Source organism: Oncorhynchus nerka, linkage group LG20 (genome assembly GCF_034236695.1).
Source record: "Oncorhynchus nerka isolate Pitt River linkage group LG20, Oner_Uvic_2.0, whole genome shotgun sequence".
Lineage (NCBI taxonomy): Eukaryota > Metazoa > Chordata > Actinopteri > Salmoniformes > Salmonidae > Oncorhynchus > Oncorhynchus nerka.
This window is the reverse complement of record NC_088415.1, coordinates 69,367,358-69,385,595: the sequence shown is the minus strand read 5'-3', so window position 1 is coordinate 69,385,595 and position 18,238 is coordinate 69,367,358. Positions and strand designations below refer to the sequence as shown.

The 18,238-nt window shown below is 44.1% G+C and overlaps 2 protein-coding genes across 9 annotated transcripts in view; one reads left to right on the top strand and one right to left on the bottom strand.

The window, feature by feature from the left end:
* Nucleotides 1-48: 48 nt before the first annotated feature.
* LOC115103023 (cell division cycle 20 homolog) lies at nt 49-5,217 on the top strand. 2 transcript variants are annotated; one of them, XM_029623588.2, is made up of 11 exons: nt 49-155; nt 476-698; nt 860-1,008; nt 1,094-1,190; nt 1,275-1,400; nt 2,189-2,385; nt 2,522-2,616; nt 3,513-3,747; nt 3,925-4,050; nt 4,263-4,380; nt 4,936-5,217. In XM_029623588.2, the coding sequence occupies exons 2-11, from the start codon at nt 500-502 to the stop codon at nt 5,112-5,114; spliced, it is 1,521 nt and encodes a 506-aa protein (XP_029479448.1). In that variant the 5' UTR covers nt 49-155; nt 476-499; the 3' UTR covers nt 5,115-5,217. The 2 variants fall into 2 exon arrangements, with proteins under 2 accessions (XP_029479448.1, XP_029479449.1); XM_029623589.2 differs by having other exon boundaries at nt 154-229.
* Nucleotides 5,218-9,498: 4,281 nt separating this feature from the next.
* LOC115103022 (very long chain fatty acid elongase 1-like) overlaps nt 9,499-18,238 on the bottom strand; it is a 28,673-nt gene continuing 19,933 nt past the window's right edge. For 3 of the 7 annotated variants that reach the window (XM_029623586.2, XM_029623583.2, XM_029623584.2), the window contains 7 exons: nt 12,271-12,374; nt 11,932-12,122; nt 11,687-11,767; nt 11,455-11,511; nt 11,175-11,280; nt 10,523-10,662; nt 9,499-10,366 (listed from right to left, as the gene is read on the bottom strand). In XM_029623586.2, the coding sequence (XP_029479446.1) occupies nt 10,022-10,366; nt 10,523-10,662; nt 11,175-11,280; nt 11,455-11,511; nt 11,687-11,767; nt 11,932-12,122; nt 12,271-12,331 (981 nt within the window). In that variant the 5' untranslated portion in view covers nt 12,332-12,374 and the 3' untranslated portion in view covers nt 9,499-10,021. Of the gene's footprint in view, nt 10,367-10,522; nt 10,663-11,174; nt 11,281-11,454; nt 11,512-11,686; nt 11,768-11,931; nt 12,123-12,270; nt 12,375-13,631; nt 13,952-15,885; nt 15,961-18,238 lie in introns of those variants that run through there. The other 4 variants (XM_029623582.2, XM_029623585.2, XM_029623581.2 and 1 more) reach the window with 4 other exon arrangements.

The window sequence follows — 18,238 nt, the reverse complement described above, 5'->3', positions numbered from 1 at the left end:
AGTAACGGATGCTTTCTGCTTCCATGGTAACCTCCCAAATCTTTTGAACAAACCAATCACGACAGCGCATTTAGTAATTTAAAGAAAGTTCGTCATTGGTCGTTGAAAATTTAAACCTGAGCTGCGGCAGAAAGGAACACGTTTCAGTGAAGTTGGTGAGTTGATTTTCCCTTCCAGTAGTTCTAAAAGTAAATTTTTAGCATCAACGACGTGTGGAATTAATTTGATAGTAAGTAGCTCACGTTCGTTAAACACCTACATTTGGGTTTTGTTGCATGGAATGTAAGTAGTAAATGACGGAGAAAGCCAGCAAATTTGCTGGCAAACGTTAACCGTTCAATTATAGCGTCAGTGAATTAGTTTTCTACGGTTAGTTAACATGCACGTTTAGTTAACAAAATATACGCATTTGTTAGTGTCATTTTAAACTAAACTATAAACTACTTGGTTCTATTCTTGCAACGTTACCCTGTAGGAAGTCCGAAAGACAGATTCAGACATGGCTCAATTTGGATTCGACAACGACATTCACAGCATTCTGAAGCTGGATATGCCAATCACAAACGCGCCCATGGCGAGGTGGCAGAGAAAAGCCAGTTCGTCGATGTCGACCAGCTGTGCCAACACCAGCGCTCTATCACCTGGCAAATCCGGAAACCGATCTCTTAGTCTGTCCAAGACGCCCAGTAAAACACCAGGTGACTAGCTATTCTTTTTGTTTTTCATGTTGAATCTTGCTCTACAGTACTTGCTTATGTGTACGTAGGTAGTCTTCTTTCAACTGTCTATGGGTGTGGCACTGTTAACAATCTATTTCACCAAGGGTTCTATTACTAATCTGCCCTTCTCTCTTGCTCAGGTAAAAATGGAAAGACACAGTGCACACCTTCCAAGGCAGGTGGTGACCGTTTCATTCCCACTAGAAACAACAAACAGATGGATGTGGCAAGCTTCCTGCTCTCAAAGGAAAATGAACCCATGGACACAAACCCCTCAGCAGCAACATCCGTGAGTCTTTTCTCTAACATTTCCAATCACATTTGTTGTTGGTATGTTGTATTGTAGCTAAACACAGGCAAATTTGTCATTGTAGGAGAACCAGAAAGCATGGTCTGTTACTCTCAATGGATATGACATTGAGGAGGCAAAGATCTTGCATCTGGGAGGAAAACCCTTGAATGCACCAGAAGGTAGGCCTTCTGTTGGGAATGATAGTGACTTGATGTCAGTTGCTTGCTATCAGAATCTGGTGTCAAATTCTCTTTTCTTTGCAGGTTACCAGAACAACCTAAAAGTTCTCTACAGTCAGATTCCTACCCCAGTCTCCACCAAAAAGAACCGATACATACCATCAGTGCCTGACAGAATCTTAGACGCTCCTGAACTCCGAAATGATTTCTGTGAGTCCTGCCAATACTGTACTACAAATGTCTAAAAACCTGTCTGAGGAGCAGGTACCGATTGACTTAATCTAGGGCTGTGTGTCATAGATGCTCCTGAACTTCAAAATGACGACTGTCTCCTAACACAGTAAATGTCCAGTAACCTACCTGGGAAGTAAATCCTAGCTGTGGGTGTAACATGCGCCTGCCGTAATGCATAAATCCAGTGTTTTACATTTTAGTAATTTGGCAGCTGCTCTTATCTGTGGAGGGTGTGTGGGATTACTTCAGATACTCTTTGAGGAGGTGGGGTTTTGGTTGTTTTTGGAAGATGGACAGGGAAGCTGCTGTCCTAGCTTGAGGTGGAAGCTGTGCTGCTTCCGGTGAGACGTTTTTATTCTACGATGTTGTAGAGCATGAACTTGCAGGAGTGAGTCACTGCTTTGATGTTGGCAGAGAACGGGTGTTGTCCAGGGTCCGGCCAGGGTTTTTTTGCATTCTGGGGGTGTCAACTGTGATGGTGCGGTAGGCCTTTCCCTGGAGGAAGAGTAGCTTTGTCCTGTCGAGGTTAAGCTTGAGGTGGTTGGCTGACATCCAAGCTGAGTTATCTTCCAGGCTGATATGACTGAGCTGAGTGACTTGGTGTATAGAGAGAAGAGGTCCAAGATTTCAATGGGAGATGGAGTGACTAACGGGCCACATCACGTTTATCTTGTCCTTTTGTCTTCAGACTGACCTAAATGGGTGGAGATGCGCATTCTTTTACTTTGTTAAAAAGCTCCATTTACCTCCGTCTGTTCCCACAGATCTGAACCTACTAGACTGGAGCAGTCGGAACCTTCTAGCAGTTGCCCTTCACAGCAATCTTTATCTGTGGGACGCCACCCAGGGTGACATCGTCCTACTGATGAAGATGGAGCGGGTGGAGGACTACATCTGCTCTGTGTCATGGATCAAGGAGGGCAACTTCCTTGCCCTTGGTACCAGTGACTGCAAAGTTCAGGTGAACTGTCTGCCGTGAACATACCCAGCGCACATCTAACTGAATTCGGCCTCCAATGCAATTTTGTTTTGTTAAAGAATGATTTAATGCCTTTTTTCCCTTTTGTATACATATCACCTGAATTTGTTGTCCCTAGTTGTGGGATGTGGAGAACCAGAAGCGTCTACGCAGCATGTCTGGCCACACTGCCAGAGTTGGCAGTCTGAGTTGGAACAATCACATTCTTTCCAGGTAAAGATTCATGTTCTGGTTGGGGGGGGGTGACGACTGTATGAATAGTCAGTCCCACTTAATGCTTTTGCCGTGATTTTGCTGTCCCAGACAATGTCCATGTTGTGGGCAAATTCTTAGGTCGTAAATGGTTGTGGTACGTCTTGGCTCGTTCAGTGTGACATGGATCTGTCGCTTTGAGTACTGCTACATGCGGTCGTAGACCCCTTGAAGAAGTTATACCGTGTCCAATTTTTGGGGGGCTTTATCGTGCAGTGTGGCTGGTACGAGCCGATCCCAGCGACTGACAACTAGGAACACTGCCGGTACAGAGTATGCACACAATATGATTCTTGTGAATAGTCCGATTAATTTAATAGTTCTATTTAATGTTTAGGCTACCTACTGTGTCAGAACAATTTCCTGGATAGTCTTATTTACGTGACGCATCTGAAATCAGCCTATCTGATGGGATTACAATAAATGCACAATCGCCAATCAAAATAATCTTCTACCACAGTGACCATGCTATTTTGAGGAAGCCTATTTGATTTAGAGGTTATTTGAAAATGTTCTACAATGCCTACTTTCAGTTATTTAAATTCAATATACTTGCGCATAAGCATAGTGAGGCTGGTGCTTGCACATGTTCCGATCAAATACACCACTGCAGTTGACGAAGCCTCGCAAGACTATCACAGAATGTGACGCCAGAACTGAAGCGAATTGTACATCTGGACAGGATGATAAAGATTTTAATTTGGTAACATCAGTGTGATGTGACAAGATGGAATCCCATGTAGAGTCTGCCACAGCCTTAAGTCAGTCCCTCCTGGGTCTTTTTTTTTGTTATGCTTGTGTCCAGAATGTTTTGATTTAGTGTTTTTATTAACCATCTTGTGATTGACCTTTTCCAGTGGCTCCAGATCTGGTCACATCCACCACCATGATGTAAGGGTAGCAGACCACCACATCTTCACCCTGTCTGGACACTCTCAGGAGGTGTGTGGGCTGGAGTGGTCCCCTGATGGAAGATACCTGGCCAGCGGCGGCAACGACAACCTTGTGTACGTGTGGCCAGGTGTGCAGGAGGGCAGCGGCCAAGGCAGTAATGCTGTCCACAGCTTCAATGAGCACCAAGGTGCAGTCAAGGTAAGCAAAAAAAAAAATAACTAAATGTAATTATTGGTGCAACGTGCTAAATAAACTACCATGTTTGAAGGATGGAGTTGGGATTGAATAAAATGCCACAATTTGATGCACATTAAAGTCCACTCACTGTAAAGAGATGCACAACCACAATGATTGTTTCTTACTAAAATTCCTTAGGCTTTGGCCTGGTGCCCATGGCAACCTAACATTCTTGCTTCTGGAGGGGGCACCAGTGACCGTCACATCCGCATCTGGAACGTCACCAGTGGCTCTTGCATCAGTGCCCTGGACACTCAGTCTCAGGTAACTGCACCCATCTTGATCCCTAGTGTGATTGTCTGTTCTGAAGTCTCATTCAATTTTGTGCTAGATGATATTCCACCTCCATGGACCTGCTGCTCAGTCATAGCGACATGAATATTTGCATACCAGTCACTTAAGAAAAAAAGTTTACTTTGCATAACTGCAATGCCTTTACGATCAGACATTGACTGGTGGTCAAATCTGCCTTACAGGTGTCCTCTTTGAAGTTTGCGCCAAACTACAAGGAATTGGTCTCCGGCCACGGATATGCCCACGACAACGTAGTCATCTGGAAGTATCCCTCCTTGACTAAAGTGGCAGAGCTCAATGGTGAGTGTCTGGCCTGAAATTATGAATCTTGTAATAACTTTACACAGAGCTGTTAAGTTTGTCATTGATGGATCAGTTGCCTAAAGCTGTAAAAGCATCAAAGAGCCTGACGATAATGTCCCTCACCCCAGCTTTCTTAACTGGGTAAACATGAGCCTAATTTAAACTAAATTTGATTGATGTCGATTTAATTTGACATTTAATTCATGTAGATTTAATTTGCTTAATGTCAATGCTGAAGCATTTTGGGCATATACATCTCAATGATGCATGTTTAAAGATGTGCTATGCTGAAATTGCTCTGCCTTTTCTTGGTTCCTAAAATTCTATTAGTTTGCTTAATTTCAGTTTGACAAAATAAGTAGGTATAGTGTAAAGAATCATCTAAACTGCTGTGAAGTCTTTTCCGTAACCAAAAAGTACATCATTTTTTTGGTGGCAGTGAGTAGGTCCGGAGTGTACAAAATTGAAAGTAAAATAGCACATGTTTCCAACTGTAGCCATTCTGGGGTAAAAGTTCAAAACTGAAATCTTAAACTTTTTCTCCCCCCAAAGGTCATGAGGGCAGGGTCTTGAACATTACCATGAGTCCAGACTGCTCGACTATCGCCACTGTAGCCGGTGATGAAACTGTCCGCCTCTGGAAGAGCTTTGAGCTGGATCCAGTCAAGAAGAAGGCCAAAGAGAGGATGGTGAAGTCCACCAGCAGCAGCATCCACCAATCTATCCGATAATTAACCTTTTTGTATTGTGTGTTCAAGTTATTGATAAACTCCTAATTCTTTACTAATGTACAAAATGTTTATTCACTGTAAAATAAAGATTGCCACTTTTAAATTTTCTTTGTTTGAATATTTTGCAGCCTTGCTACTCGATGACAAAGCTGATTTTCCAGTTAAGAAAATCTTCAAGTATTATAACCTGGGTAGAGTGTAGTGAAATACTGTCCAGGCCCTCATTCAATGTGAAACAGATTCTTTGCTGAAACCATATTCGCTTTTGATTCATTTTTCTGTGGTTAACATTATTTTGAAGTACACCTGAGGTTATTGGTGATGCGCTAGTTGAATGTGGTCTTATTCATAAATGGCTCTTTAACCAAGAATGGTGTTCTCTGAAATGCATAACTAGGGCTTGATTATTAAGTCCAGCCAGGTGGGATGGGTTCTAGCTCATGTACAGAACACTTCTAGGCATTGTGATAACAGCTCGGGTCAACAATCCTCGAAAACTAGTTGTGACCACAGTAAAGACTACCTGGAACACCAATGGGTGCTTTCCAGTAAGACATTCTGCAGAATACAAGACTTGATCGGTAGGTTTCTGAGAAGCACTTCTGCAGGAATTAAGATAGTCAGCTCAGCTATCCCAATTGAGACTGTGCCTCGATCTAGGTTGGTCTAAACATGGCGGTGGTCGAAGATGTCCATTCCTGTCGTTGAAAGAGATTGTGACATTCAAAATGGGGCTACTTAATGTTAGATCCCTCAGTTCCTAGACAGTTATGGTCAATTAACTGATTGTGATTGACCTGACTGAAACATGGCTTAAGCCTGATGAATTGACTGTTAATTGAGGCCTCTCCTGGTTACACTAGTGACCATATCCCCCGCGCATCCAGCAAAGGCGGAGGTGTTGCTAACATTTACGATAGCAAATTTCAATTTACAAAAAAAAGATTGCATTCTCATCTTTTGAGCTTCTAGTCATAATCTATGCAGCCTACTCAATCACTTTTTAAAGCTACTGTTTACAGGCCTCCTGGGCCGTATACAGCGTTTGTCACTGAAATCCTATCGGACCTTGTAGTCATGGCAGATAATCACATTTTTGGTGGCTTTAATATTCACATGGAAAAGTCCACAGACTCACTCCAAAAGGCTTTCGGAGCCATCATCGACTCAGTGGGTTTTGTCCAACATGTCTCTGGACCCACTCACTGTCACAGTCATACTCTGGACCTAGTTTTGTCCCGTGGAATAAATATTGTGGATCTTAATATTTTTCCTCATAATCCTGGACTATCTGACCATTTTATTAAGTTTGCAGTCGCAACAAATAATCTGCTCAGACCCCAACCAAGGATCATCAAAAGCCGTGCTATAAATTATCAGACAACCCAAAGATTCCTAGATGCCCTCCACATACCCAAGGATGTCAGAGTACAAAAATCGGTTAACCACCCGAGGAACTAAATTTAATCTTGCGTAATACCCTAGATGCAGTCACACCCATAAAAACAAAAAACTGAATTGAGAATAAGAACAATCCATTTATTTTTGATACTGTCGCAAAAATAAATAAAAAGCAGCATTCCCCAAGGGAGGATGGCTTTCACTTCAGCAGTGATAAATTCATCAACTTCTTTGATGAAAAGATCATGATCATAAGAAAGAAAATTACAGACTCCTCTTTAAATCTGCATATTTCTCTGAAGATCAGTTGTCCTGAGTCTGCACAACACTGCCAGCACCTAGGGTCAAGGGAAACACTCAAGTTTTTTAATACTATATCTCTTGGCACTGATGAAAATAGTCATGGCCTCTAAACCAAGCTGCATACTGGACCCTATTCCAACTAAACTACTGAAAGAGCTGCTTCCTGTGCTTGGCCCTCCTATGTTGAACATAATAAACAGCTCCCTATCCACCGGATGTGTACCAAGCTCACTAAAAGTGGCAGTAATAATGCCTCTCTTGAAAAAGCCAAACCTTGACAGCAACTCACAGCTTTCCTGAAGACAATGTATACGAAACGTTTCAGTCTGGTTTTATTTTTTATTTTTTACCCCTTTTTCTCCCCAATTTCGTGGTATCCAATTGTTGTAGTGGCTACTATCTTGTCTCATCGCTACAACTCCCGTACGGGCTCGGGAGAGACGAAGGTTGAAAGTCATGCCGTCCTCCGATACACAACCCAACCAAGCCGCACTGCTTCTTAACACAGCGGGCATCCATCCGGAAGCCAGCCGCACCAATGTGTCGGAGGAAACACTGCACCTGGCAACCTTGGCAACCTGGAGACAAGGACATCCCGACCGAACAAGCCCTCCCTAACCCGGACAACGCTAGGCCAATTGTGCCCCATCATAACACTGAGACTGCACTGGTGAAGGTGGTAAATGACCTTTTAATGGCATCAGACCGAGGCTCTGCATCTGTCCTCATGCTCCTAGACCTTAGTGCTGCTTTTGATACCGTCGATCACCACATTCTTTTGGAGAGATTGGAAACACAAATTGGTCTACAGTTCTGGCCTGGTTTAGATCTTATCTATCTTAAAGATATCAGTTTGTCTCTGTGGATGGTTTGTCCTCAACTGTAAATGTCAGTGTTCCTCTTGGCTCTGTTTTAGGACCACTATTGTTTTAACTATATATTTTACCTCTTGGTGTTGTGATTCGGAACCATAGTGTTAACTTTCACTACTATGCAGATGATACACAGCTGTACATTTCGATGAAACATGATGAAGCTCCAAATTTGCTGACCCTGGAAGCCTGTGTTTCAGACGTAAGTGGATGGTGGCAATTTTTTAAAACTTTAAACTCAGACAAAATAGAGATGCTAGTTCTAGGTCCCAAAAAACAAACAGATCTTCTGTTGGTTCTGACAATTAATCTTGATAGTTGTACAGTCGTCTCAAATAAAACTGCGAAGGCCCTTGGCGTTACAGATTTTTTCCATCTACGTAACATTGCAAAAATCAGAAACTTCCTGTCCAAAAATGATGCAGAAAAATGTAACCATGCTTTTGTCACTTCTAGATTATACTACTGCAATTCTCTACTTTCTGGCTGCCTGAATAAAGCACTAAATTAACTTCAGTTAGTGCTTAACACGGCTGCTAGAATCTTGACGAGAACCAAAAAAATGAATCATATTACTCCAGTGCTAGCCTCTACACTGGCTTCCTGTTAAGGCAAGGGCTGATTTCAAGGTTTTACTGCTAACCTACAAAGCATTACATGGGCTTGCTCCTACCTATCTTTTCGATTTGGTCCTGCTGTACATCTACACATACGCTACGGTCACAAAACACAGGCCTCCTTATTGTCCCTAGAATTTCTAAGCAAACAGCTGGAGGAAAGGCTTTCTCCTATCGAGCTCCATTTTTATGCAATGGTCTGCCTATCCATGTGAGAGATGCAGACTCGGTCTCGACATTTGTCCTTATTGAAAACTCATCTCTTCAGTAGGTCCTATGATTGAGTGTAGTCTGGCCCAGGGGTGTGAAGGTGAACGGAAAGGCACTGGAGAGATGAACCGCCCTTGCTGTCTCTGCCTGGCCGGTTCCCCTCTCTTCACTGGGATTCTCTGCCTCTAATTCTATTACCGGGGCTGAGTCACTGGCTTACTGGTGCTGTTCCATGCCGGCCCTAGGAGAGGTTTCGTCACTTGAGTGGGTTGAGTGACTGATAGGATCTTTCTGTCCAGGTTGGCGCCCCCCTCAGGTTGTGCCGTGGGGGAGATCTTCATGGGCTATACTCGGCCTTGTCTCAGGCTAGTAAGTTGGTGGTTTGAATATATCCCTCTAGTGGTGTGGGGGCTGTGCTTTGTCAAAGTGGGTGGCGTTATATCCTGCCTGGTTGGCCCTGTCCGGGGGTATCGTCGAACAGGGCCACAGTGTGTCAGCCGGCTATGAAAAAAGCCAACTGGCATTTACTCCTGAGGTGCTGACTGGCTGCACCCTCAACAACCACTGTGATTATCATTTTACCCTGCTGGTAATCTATGAACATTTGAACAGCTTGGCCATGTACTGTTATAAATCGCCACCCAGCCAAGCCAGAAGAGGACTGGCCATCACTCATAGCCTGGTTCCTCTCTAGGTTTCTTCCTAGGTTCCTGCCTTTCTAGGGAGTTTTTCCTAGCCACCAATGAATGGAGAAACGTATATCGCCCCACCCAGCAGACTGTCGAAAAATCTTGTTCACGTTGTGTCACGCAATCCCTTCTAAAAGTCAGTGTTTGAGTCGAGAAACCTGCCTATTTTCTGCATTGCTTGCTGTTTGGGGTTTTAGGCTGGGTTTCTGTAAAGCACTTTGTGACATCGGCTGATGTATTTGATTGTGGATGCCTTATGTGCCTCCCGGTAAGTATGTTTAATGACTCAGCCTTACTTAAAATGTGTTTTATTTCAAAAAAAGTTAAATATAAACAGCACCAAAAAACAAAACCATGATGGACATCAATACAAATCCCATCTCTTTGAAAGAGACCTGGGTCAGCCATTTACAAGCATGTTCCAGTCCTTTCAGTGGAAACTACAATATTTTCAAGCAACACAGGAGTCATGCCAGCCAAACAAGAAGTTAAAGTCCAAGGGTGGGCTTTCATTGGTCATTTCAAAACTGGGTTGGAGGTGAATAATAGTGAGGATGAACATCTCTTCATAAAGTGTGATCTACAGTTAGTAGTTCCCTCCAACCACTCAAAATTTAACAGTGTGTCAAATAGGGACCAACTGGTAAATCCATTACGCCATTCATATCCCAAAAGCAGTGTAAATAAATATAAAAAATATACATTTGAGGAAAGTGATCAGTAGCTAACATGTGAAAGAGTAGCATTGTTTTGGAATCTTTGGCATTTTGGAGGCTCACTCAGACAGTTATGTTTCCCCGTCCAAAATGACAAAGCTAGACTTCCTTCACTTTGCCTAGTTGGTTATGACCGTTGACACGGTGCGCTGTTGTCCCATTGCCGTTCTCCACTTGTTTGCCGTTGGGCACCACGGAAATGTTGCCAATGGTAATGCCGTTGGTATGACCATTAGTAACGCCATTCTGCTTGAGCTTTGCCTCCTTGGTTGCTGTAGGCAGCCGTTTACCCTTTATGTAGGCCTGAATCCAGAAGTTGGAGAAGAGTACGAAGAAGAAGGTTCCGTACATCCAGATGAGGTGAATGAACATGGGCACCTGAAAGTCACACTTCTCCATGAAGTAGTATTGAGAGATGTGAAGTGAGATCAGCACAAACTGGATCTGAAGAAGGAAGAAATAAGGGAGAACATATTAATGATGTTTGTAGATGGCGCTCGAGTCACCAATTCACAACAGTAACACCGGCAGCTATACACAAATCAATGCTTCCGTTTAACAGTTTCTTCCAATTGTACATCATTAAGAAAGAACACCCACAAGCTGGATTGCGGTCATGTACTTCTTCCACCAGAGGTATTTCTGGAAGCGAGGTCCTGCAGCGGACAGGCCGTAGTAGGTGTACATGATGACGTGGACACATGCGTTGACCATGGCATGGAACGAGCTCATTCCCCCTGCTGGAGATTCACAATGACAGGCACATTATTATTTTTAAAAATGGTTTAAATGTACCCTTTATTTAATTAGGCAAGTCAGTTAAAAACAAATTCTTATTTACAATGACGGCCTACACTGGCCAAACCCGGACGACGCTGGGCCAATTGTGCGCCGCCCTAACGGGACTCCCAATCATGGCCAGTTGTTATACCGCCTGGATTCAAACCAGGGTGTCTGTAGTGACGCCTCTAAGCACTGAGATGCAGTGCATTAGACCACTGCGCCACTCGAGAGCCCCATTCAGAGATTCTGAATAGTCACAGGGGCATAACAAAATACATGTTGTTCCTAAATCATTTTGTTAAACTCCTTTTTCCCTGGTAAAATGGTAAAACGTTCCTTTTGTGGTTATGAGGTTTATTGAACAACACCACCCCCCCCCCATACACAGTTAACTACTCTAAAGTTAAACAGGTTATATGTGCAACTGTAAGCACACAGCATGGAGATGTCATTATGAGGTCAAGATTACCAGGAGCGATGGTCATACCCCACCACCACGTGAAGGGCATGAAGGAGTGATGGAAGACGTGAAGAAATGTAATCTGGCTGTGTTTCTTACGCAGCACAAAGAATAACTGCAAAGCAGACAAGAGTTTAAATTACTCTAAAGCAAACAAATTCTAAAATCTCCATGTGTGTCAGAAAGACGAAGTCAGAAGTTGATTTATGCTAACGTCAAAGGACAGTTCATGCCAATATTTTTTTTATTCACACAAACATGTTTTAATAGAAAAAAAAATCATTCTTACTGTGTCCAGAAGCTCGATGAATTTAGAGAAGTAAAACCACCAAGCCACTCGAACCATCTGACAAAAAGGAGAGAAAAGTACAGAGAACAAAGATGGCATCAAATAATATAATTTGACCTATTAAAATAGCTATGCATGTTTAAAATGTATAATATAAAACATTTTCATTGAATGAAAACATGGATGGCATCTCATGAGATAGAAAGCAGATTCTCTTATAAACAAAGCTTACCCTTAGAGCCTGTGGGCTGCTTGAGTAGTCACAAAGGTCACATCTCCAGGTAAAGGTGGTGCCCCATCCTGACATCAGGAACTGCAATGGCAGAGCACAGAACTGGCTGTCATATCATACATTCATGAAAGCTGTTAAAAAAAAAATATATATATAAAAAATTCACACCTAGAGTACAGTCTGTCTTCACAACAAGGTTCTTTGAGGAGCTTAAATTCTGCTGAACGACTAACTGCTTTGCTCACCTCATAGACAAGGAAGGCGTTCAGGAACACCATGCTGAAGTTATAGACGATCATGGCCGATTTGAGGTGATAGGGCTTGCGGTGTACCATCAGGCGAGGCCCTGCATACAGCGAGAAGAATACATAGCCCAACAGGATGCTGGTCATCTGGAAGGGGGTCCGCATCAACGGGTAGGGCAACAACCGGTGGTCTGAGGATAAGCAATTTATCAAAGACAACAATACAGGTTACACACACAGCATGGTACAACATGTTCATCTACAAACTGCAATTCAAATGTATTTCATTCATTTACAAATTGTAATAATAAAAATATCAATTTTAGAGAACGCACTCACCCGTTCTCTGCAATAAATACTCATACAACGACATAATATTGGATCCCAGTTCTAGCAGCATTTTGATGGCCTCTTTCCTTCTTTATTCAGTTGATCAAAAAACCCTGAAAAAAATAGACGAAAATACAATTTGGTTGAAAAGACAGTGGGTGGTGATAATGGCAGCTAATGCTTTTATGCCTACATGGAAAGCAGTGGTGTGCCCAGAGACATAAGGTGATGAACATAGCAGCCTAGTGTAACACTGCCTCCCCTACTAAACAAACAGAGACAGCTGCACAGGCCCATCATATATCTGAACCGGAAGCTCTGCTTTGATGACTGACTATCTATCTGATAGACAAACAAAACAAAACATAATTCACAACCGTAAAAATCGCCACAAAGGGCATTGTAGTCGGTCTGACCATGTACTGTAGGTCAGTCAATGCCCAATAGATCCTACTGGGATTTTTCACAGATAAGTAATATTATATGAACTTTTCTACATTTACATTTACATTTAAGTCATTTAGCAGACGCTCAGTAGCTAAGTGTTTTATTCCACTATCAGCCATGGACATAAAACCAATGATGTAATATTAGGGATTATCTACAGATTGCAAAGGCAAACAGACACACCAACACAATTACAACTGAACTGCATTTCACTTGTTCAGTGTTTACTTCAGTTTCTAGCAAGAAACAGGGGATAGGTTACATTTGCATGCAGTTGTATACCATAGATGAATCTGGCATACCAGGCAGTTGCAGCCCCACCAGCTTTAACCTACACATAAGAATATACTATATAGGCTTTGGCATTGAGTCAACCTAAAAAACAAACACGCAACTATACTAATAAAATCATCTCACACACCGCGACCCAAGATGGTGGTAGTTTTACAAAGAGCTTGTTCAGCAGCATTTAACATTCCCTTAGCGACTCCTTTGAGACAATGTGTTCTCTCAATGACTAACAGATCCAGTCAAACAGGTGAGGTGAACACATTTGAACAGTCAGTATGTGGTATGAGCTCACTAGATAGTAATGGATGAGGGATTGAGAAACATGACAGAGATGGAGTGGCTTGGAGGTGAGCCGGCAAACCAAACTAAGAGCGAAGAACAAAAGAGAGAATGTTGAATATTTAATTTTTTATGTCCTTTCCATACAACGGCAATAAAACCCACTCCACACATAAAGATGGGACAGCGTTATCATATCCACCAAGTAATACAGATCTAACTACAAGAAAAACCTATCCTGACAGTTTATAAAAGTAAAGAACTTGAAATAGACACTGCAGTGCTAGATTGAGTATAGCACTGAGCATTACTGAGATTATACAGTCAGACATTTTTTTGTTAACACGACTCACCTACTAAATTGTCCTCAGTACTGTCCCCAAACCCTCAGGCAACAACCAATGACCCTACAATGGGCCAGGCCCAGCAAAACAGAGGAGTCAAAAAGAGAGATTCTCTGAAAAAGTGTAATGCTAGTCCCAGAATTTCTTGTTTCTCCCTTGAAGTCCTCAAAATGTTGAATCAAATTACCTTCTAGAAATAGCCACAGAAAGCTCAGGCAGACTAAGTCAGAGAGAGAGATGTGTACAGCTATGAGGGAAGACAGCTGTGTTGGGACTCATTCAACCTAGATTTAAACCAAAGGCTGCGCACACTACTAAGTGACAACACCCAGCTAGTTTCAGGAACACACCCTGTTTCAACATTTAGACCCATCCTCCCCTAACCACTATGCCTCTCTCTGATTGGTTCAGCAGAAAAAGTGGGAATGGCCATTGGTCATCAGAGCAGGGTTGGGTAGTTGAAGGTAGTAAGAGAGGGAGAATCCAGTAGCAACCTCTGTGCCCAGTTTTCAAAAGTTATATGGATTTCACCTATCCGATGGGATTGAATGCATAGAAATATAATGAATAGAACTTCACTTGAATGGGGATTCCTGTTCTATTCATTCCATTTGGCAAAATCTGGATAGATAACTTTTGAAAAACTGGGCCCTGGAGAGTTTGAATGGCCTCTGTTAAATAATGGGGGCCCATCACATAGTACGTCTATATGTAACAAAAACTAACACATCCCTTATAATAATAAGGGGGATATGAGAGTAAATCACGGGGATGTAATGTGTCCATGTGGCCCTAATTGGCACGGAGCCTAGGCTTAAACTCACGTCTGTCCCACCTACAGACACAATATGACAGGTTCCACTAACTTCCAGTAGCTCTGGTTCTACCTGTTCCTCAGACACTGAGAACTGAAAATGAGCATTGTGGTGAAAGAGGGGGCCTTAAAATGTTATCACTCAATCTTACGTTGGTATGAATGGCTGACTGGAATTAGAAGAATCTTGGCATGAGCAGTGTACAGACAAAAAAATTAAACACACACATTGACAACAGTCAGTTTACACAGTGCTTTAAGACTTTCCCTGGGGGAAAGCACATGGGGGGTATACACTGTAAAAGGCCATATACCCTCACGTGATGATGACCTGGCTGTTTAGACAAGATGACATATCATAGGAATTAGTCCATATTTCTCATACCGAGTTGCCAAGTTAAAATGTAGGCCTACAGCCAGTATGTATTTAAGACAGATGAGAGAATGATGAAGTAGGGTGGGGCAAGTGGAGGAGGAAGACACCACCACATCTAAGTGAAAATATGATAGGATTAGACCAAGAAACAAAATCACACCTAAACCAACCCTAGAAACACCAACCAGACAGGGTTAACCACACATCACAGATTCTTTCAAGATCAAATACACCTCTTCCCTATGGGCTGAGGTTTTGGGCAAATCGCCAACATTCAGAGGGCAATCACTCTCTCATCCTCTTTTCAGCATCCCTCTAGATGGGAGATTGACTGGACCTGTAGTCCCATACTGGGTGTAGTTGTCAGCCACAATAGGCCATCGAGAACCGGTACTTTCCACTCATTAAAAAAGGTTAAATGTTTTTTTAAATCGTTCAAATAGCTCTAAAATTGACATAAGTGGCAAGGATCAGATACCCTAGGGTTGCCTATTCCACTGCTGCTGGAATAATTGTGGTCTGGTACGATTTGGCGGGAATATTGGCCCCGAGTGCTCTCATGTAAGAGGTGTGGCCCCTGGCCTCTCCCAGGACACAAGACCCAGACAGTCCAGAGATATTTAGAGAAAAGGTGGAAATAGGAATCCCAGTTGCCAATGAATGGAGAAACGTATAAAGCCCCACTCAGCACACTGTCGACACATCTTGTTCGCATTGCGTCACGCAATCCCTTCTAAAAGTCAGTGTATGAGTCGAGAAACCTGCCTATTTTCCTCAAAAGTACGTAATGTCACAAGTTAATCATCTCACATCCCAAAATATATTTGTAATATAGTACTTCTTGTTCACGTAATTCAGGCTAATTTTGGGTTAAGGTAGCGCCCAATTGACTCCCATTAACTCTTTGAATAAGGTTACTCCTTGTCCCAGCATCGGCAAGAATGCACCGTGCAGACCATTGATGACGCATGGACAATGTGCACAGTGGGAGTTAATACTTCTCCAATGGAGTTTCCACATCCCCTCAAAAGTATCTCTGGACAGTCACAACAAAAATGGACAACATTACTTACGGCACGGACGGACGGAAAGTTTCCAAGGACTATGCTGTCAACAGCAGACAGACAGCAAACGATCTGTCAAAAAACTAAGTTTAGCCAGCCAGCCAGCCAAAAAAAAAAAAGAGTTGGGAGGAAGGATGTGGAAAGAGCAGATGGTAGATAAATTCTTCGGAAACTGTTGGACCGCATTGTTAGTGCACTAAAACATGGTTACTCAATTCATAGACGCCAACTACCTTTAGTGCATATTGACAGTAGTACTGTAGCAACCCGTACAGACAGCTGTGTTTTATGTGTTAGGCTATTAGTTGGTTGTGTTGTACTTACCAGTACCCAGTGTTCGTGGGGTCCAACATGCCAATCAACCTGCTATCTGCCAATCCCGGGAATGCCTGGAATGTTTTGATGCCAGGCATCCTTGTGGTTGGTGGAGTGGCGTGGTGGGGGATGGAGCATTGGAAGTTAAGACCAGGTTTAGCCATTGTTCTTTCTTACGTCTGGGCTTCACAAGAGAAGGTCACCGTTGGTTTGTGGGGTCTTTCATTTGTTTTGTTTGGGCTACGGCCAAACAGTAGCCTGTGTATAGTTGGGTTAATAAACCGTCAATTCGTCAACTCAATCCTCTGTCTGTACAATTGTCCCTTTATGATCTAGTCAAATCATTACATTGGTGTCAGGAGTTTAAAAAAAATGTTGATAAACGTTAGCCAGCTGACTTCTGTGGCTAGCTACCGTATGTGAGAACGGGGGTTGAAAATGCGTCGAGGGAATCCCGAAAGTGGAGGTAGGGGACGATTATGGCCAAGGAGGTGCGTGTGCATGGACGTCAGAGGATCTGGCTGAGGAGATCGCCAGGGCGTCGGAGCCCAGAAGCCGCTTGAAGGAGGACGTTAGAGTGATGGCGGCTGAAGCGAGCATGAGTGCTTCGTCAACTGTGCCTCGCGAGGATTCTGGTGGACGGACCGAAGGGGTGACGTAGACGCGGCGGGACGAGGAATCTGGGGCTCAGGATGTAAACGAACATGGCGGCGCCCAGTTCCCGGCTGCGTCCGTATCTGTTAAGAGCCTGAAGTATTCCGGTAAAGCAGATTGGGAAGCTTTTCATGCTCAGTTTGAACTGTTAGCTCATTTTAGGTAGTGGTCGGATGAAGAAAGGGCACTGCAGTTGGCTTTATGCCTCACTGATGAAGCTCTGGCCGGTTTGATATTGATTAGCCTCGAGGACAGACGTGATTACGGTGCTTTAGTGGGAGCACTGAGGCACTATGGACAGAGTGTACAGCCCGAGAGAGCCTCTACGGGTGCTAGCTAATGACATTGAGAGCCTGTCTCGGCGGGCATATGTACACATGCCCCCCCCCCTCCGTGCAGAGCGACCTAGCACGTTAGCTGCGCATACAGACCCAGCTGGCTCATCCCAAGTCATTTCAGATAGCCTTGGAGATGGCTTTGGAGAGGGAGCTGGTGTGGGTTGGGGCTTTGGTGGGGGTGCAGGGAGACAGACCCTCTGTGCGGGCTGGGGGGCAGAGCAGCCCGGAGATGGAAAAGCCTGCATGGGTGGCTGGAATGACAGAACTAATTCGTGCTGTGTTGATACAGGCGGCACGAAACACACGCCCTGGTCCCAGCCAGGTCATCTACGCCGGGATTGCCCCATGTCCCCCAGAGCTCAGGGAAACGGCTCGCGGTCCGCATGGACCAGGTAGTACAGACCCCTGGCTTTCTTTCTCAACCACCATCTTCAGGAAGAGCCCACCGGCACAGATGGAGAAGCAAGGCTCCACTTCCCCCAGAAGCAGACGAGGGCAAGCTGATGGAGCCTGTTGTTGAAGTGGGCCAGACCTGTGTTGGGGACTTTTGTCATGTCCCGGTCACTGTGGAGAGGATGCCCTGCCCTGGTGGACACTGGGTCCACAGTAACCCTGGTGAGGCCGGATATTGTGCCAGGTTGGACTCTGTGTGAGCCCACAATTGTGCAGCTCCGCAAAGTCGCAGGTGAGCTGGCACCCATGAAAGGGAAGGGAATAATGACTGACAGTAGGGGGCAGGTCTGTGCGTCATCCTGTGTGGGTGGCGGCTGTGCAGGACCCTTGTATACTTTCTTAGAAGCACAGGCTGCCAGTTCGACCTAAGTGGAGGCACACTGAGCTTCCAGGGAGGGCCGGCAGTCACCATGGCCCCCCCTAATGTCACATACACGCAACACAACAAACCCTTTACTCCAACAGTTAAAGCAGCAGAGACTCATGGCTGGCCCCCCCCCCTCTCCCACATCTGTGTGTGAACTTTCCCCCAACTACCTGCACGACACATCCCTCCGCGAGCCTGGGCCGTTCCCCCCAGCCAGCAACCCCAGATGGGAGAG

What these genes read in the sequence shown, in the direction of transcription:
- LOC115103023 (XM_029623588.2), top strand. Translation starts at nt 500, where the DNA reads ATGGCTCAATTTGGATTCGACAACGACATTCACAGCATTCTGAAGCTG. An exon ending in CCCTGGACACTCAGTCTCAG is followed by an intron (nt 4,051 to 4,262) that starts GTAACTGCACCC and finishes TCTGCCTTACAG; the next exon opens with GTGTCCTCTTTGAAGTTTGC. An exon ending in TAAAGTGGCAGAGCTCAATG is followed by an intron (nt 4,381 to 4,935) that starts GTGAGTGTCTGG and finishes CTCCCCCCAAAG; the next exon opens with GTCATGAGGGCAGGGTCTTG.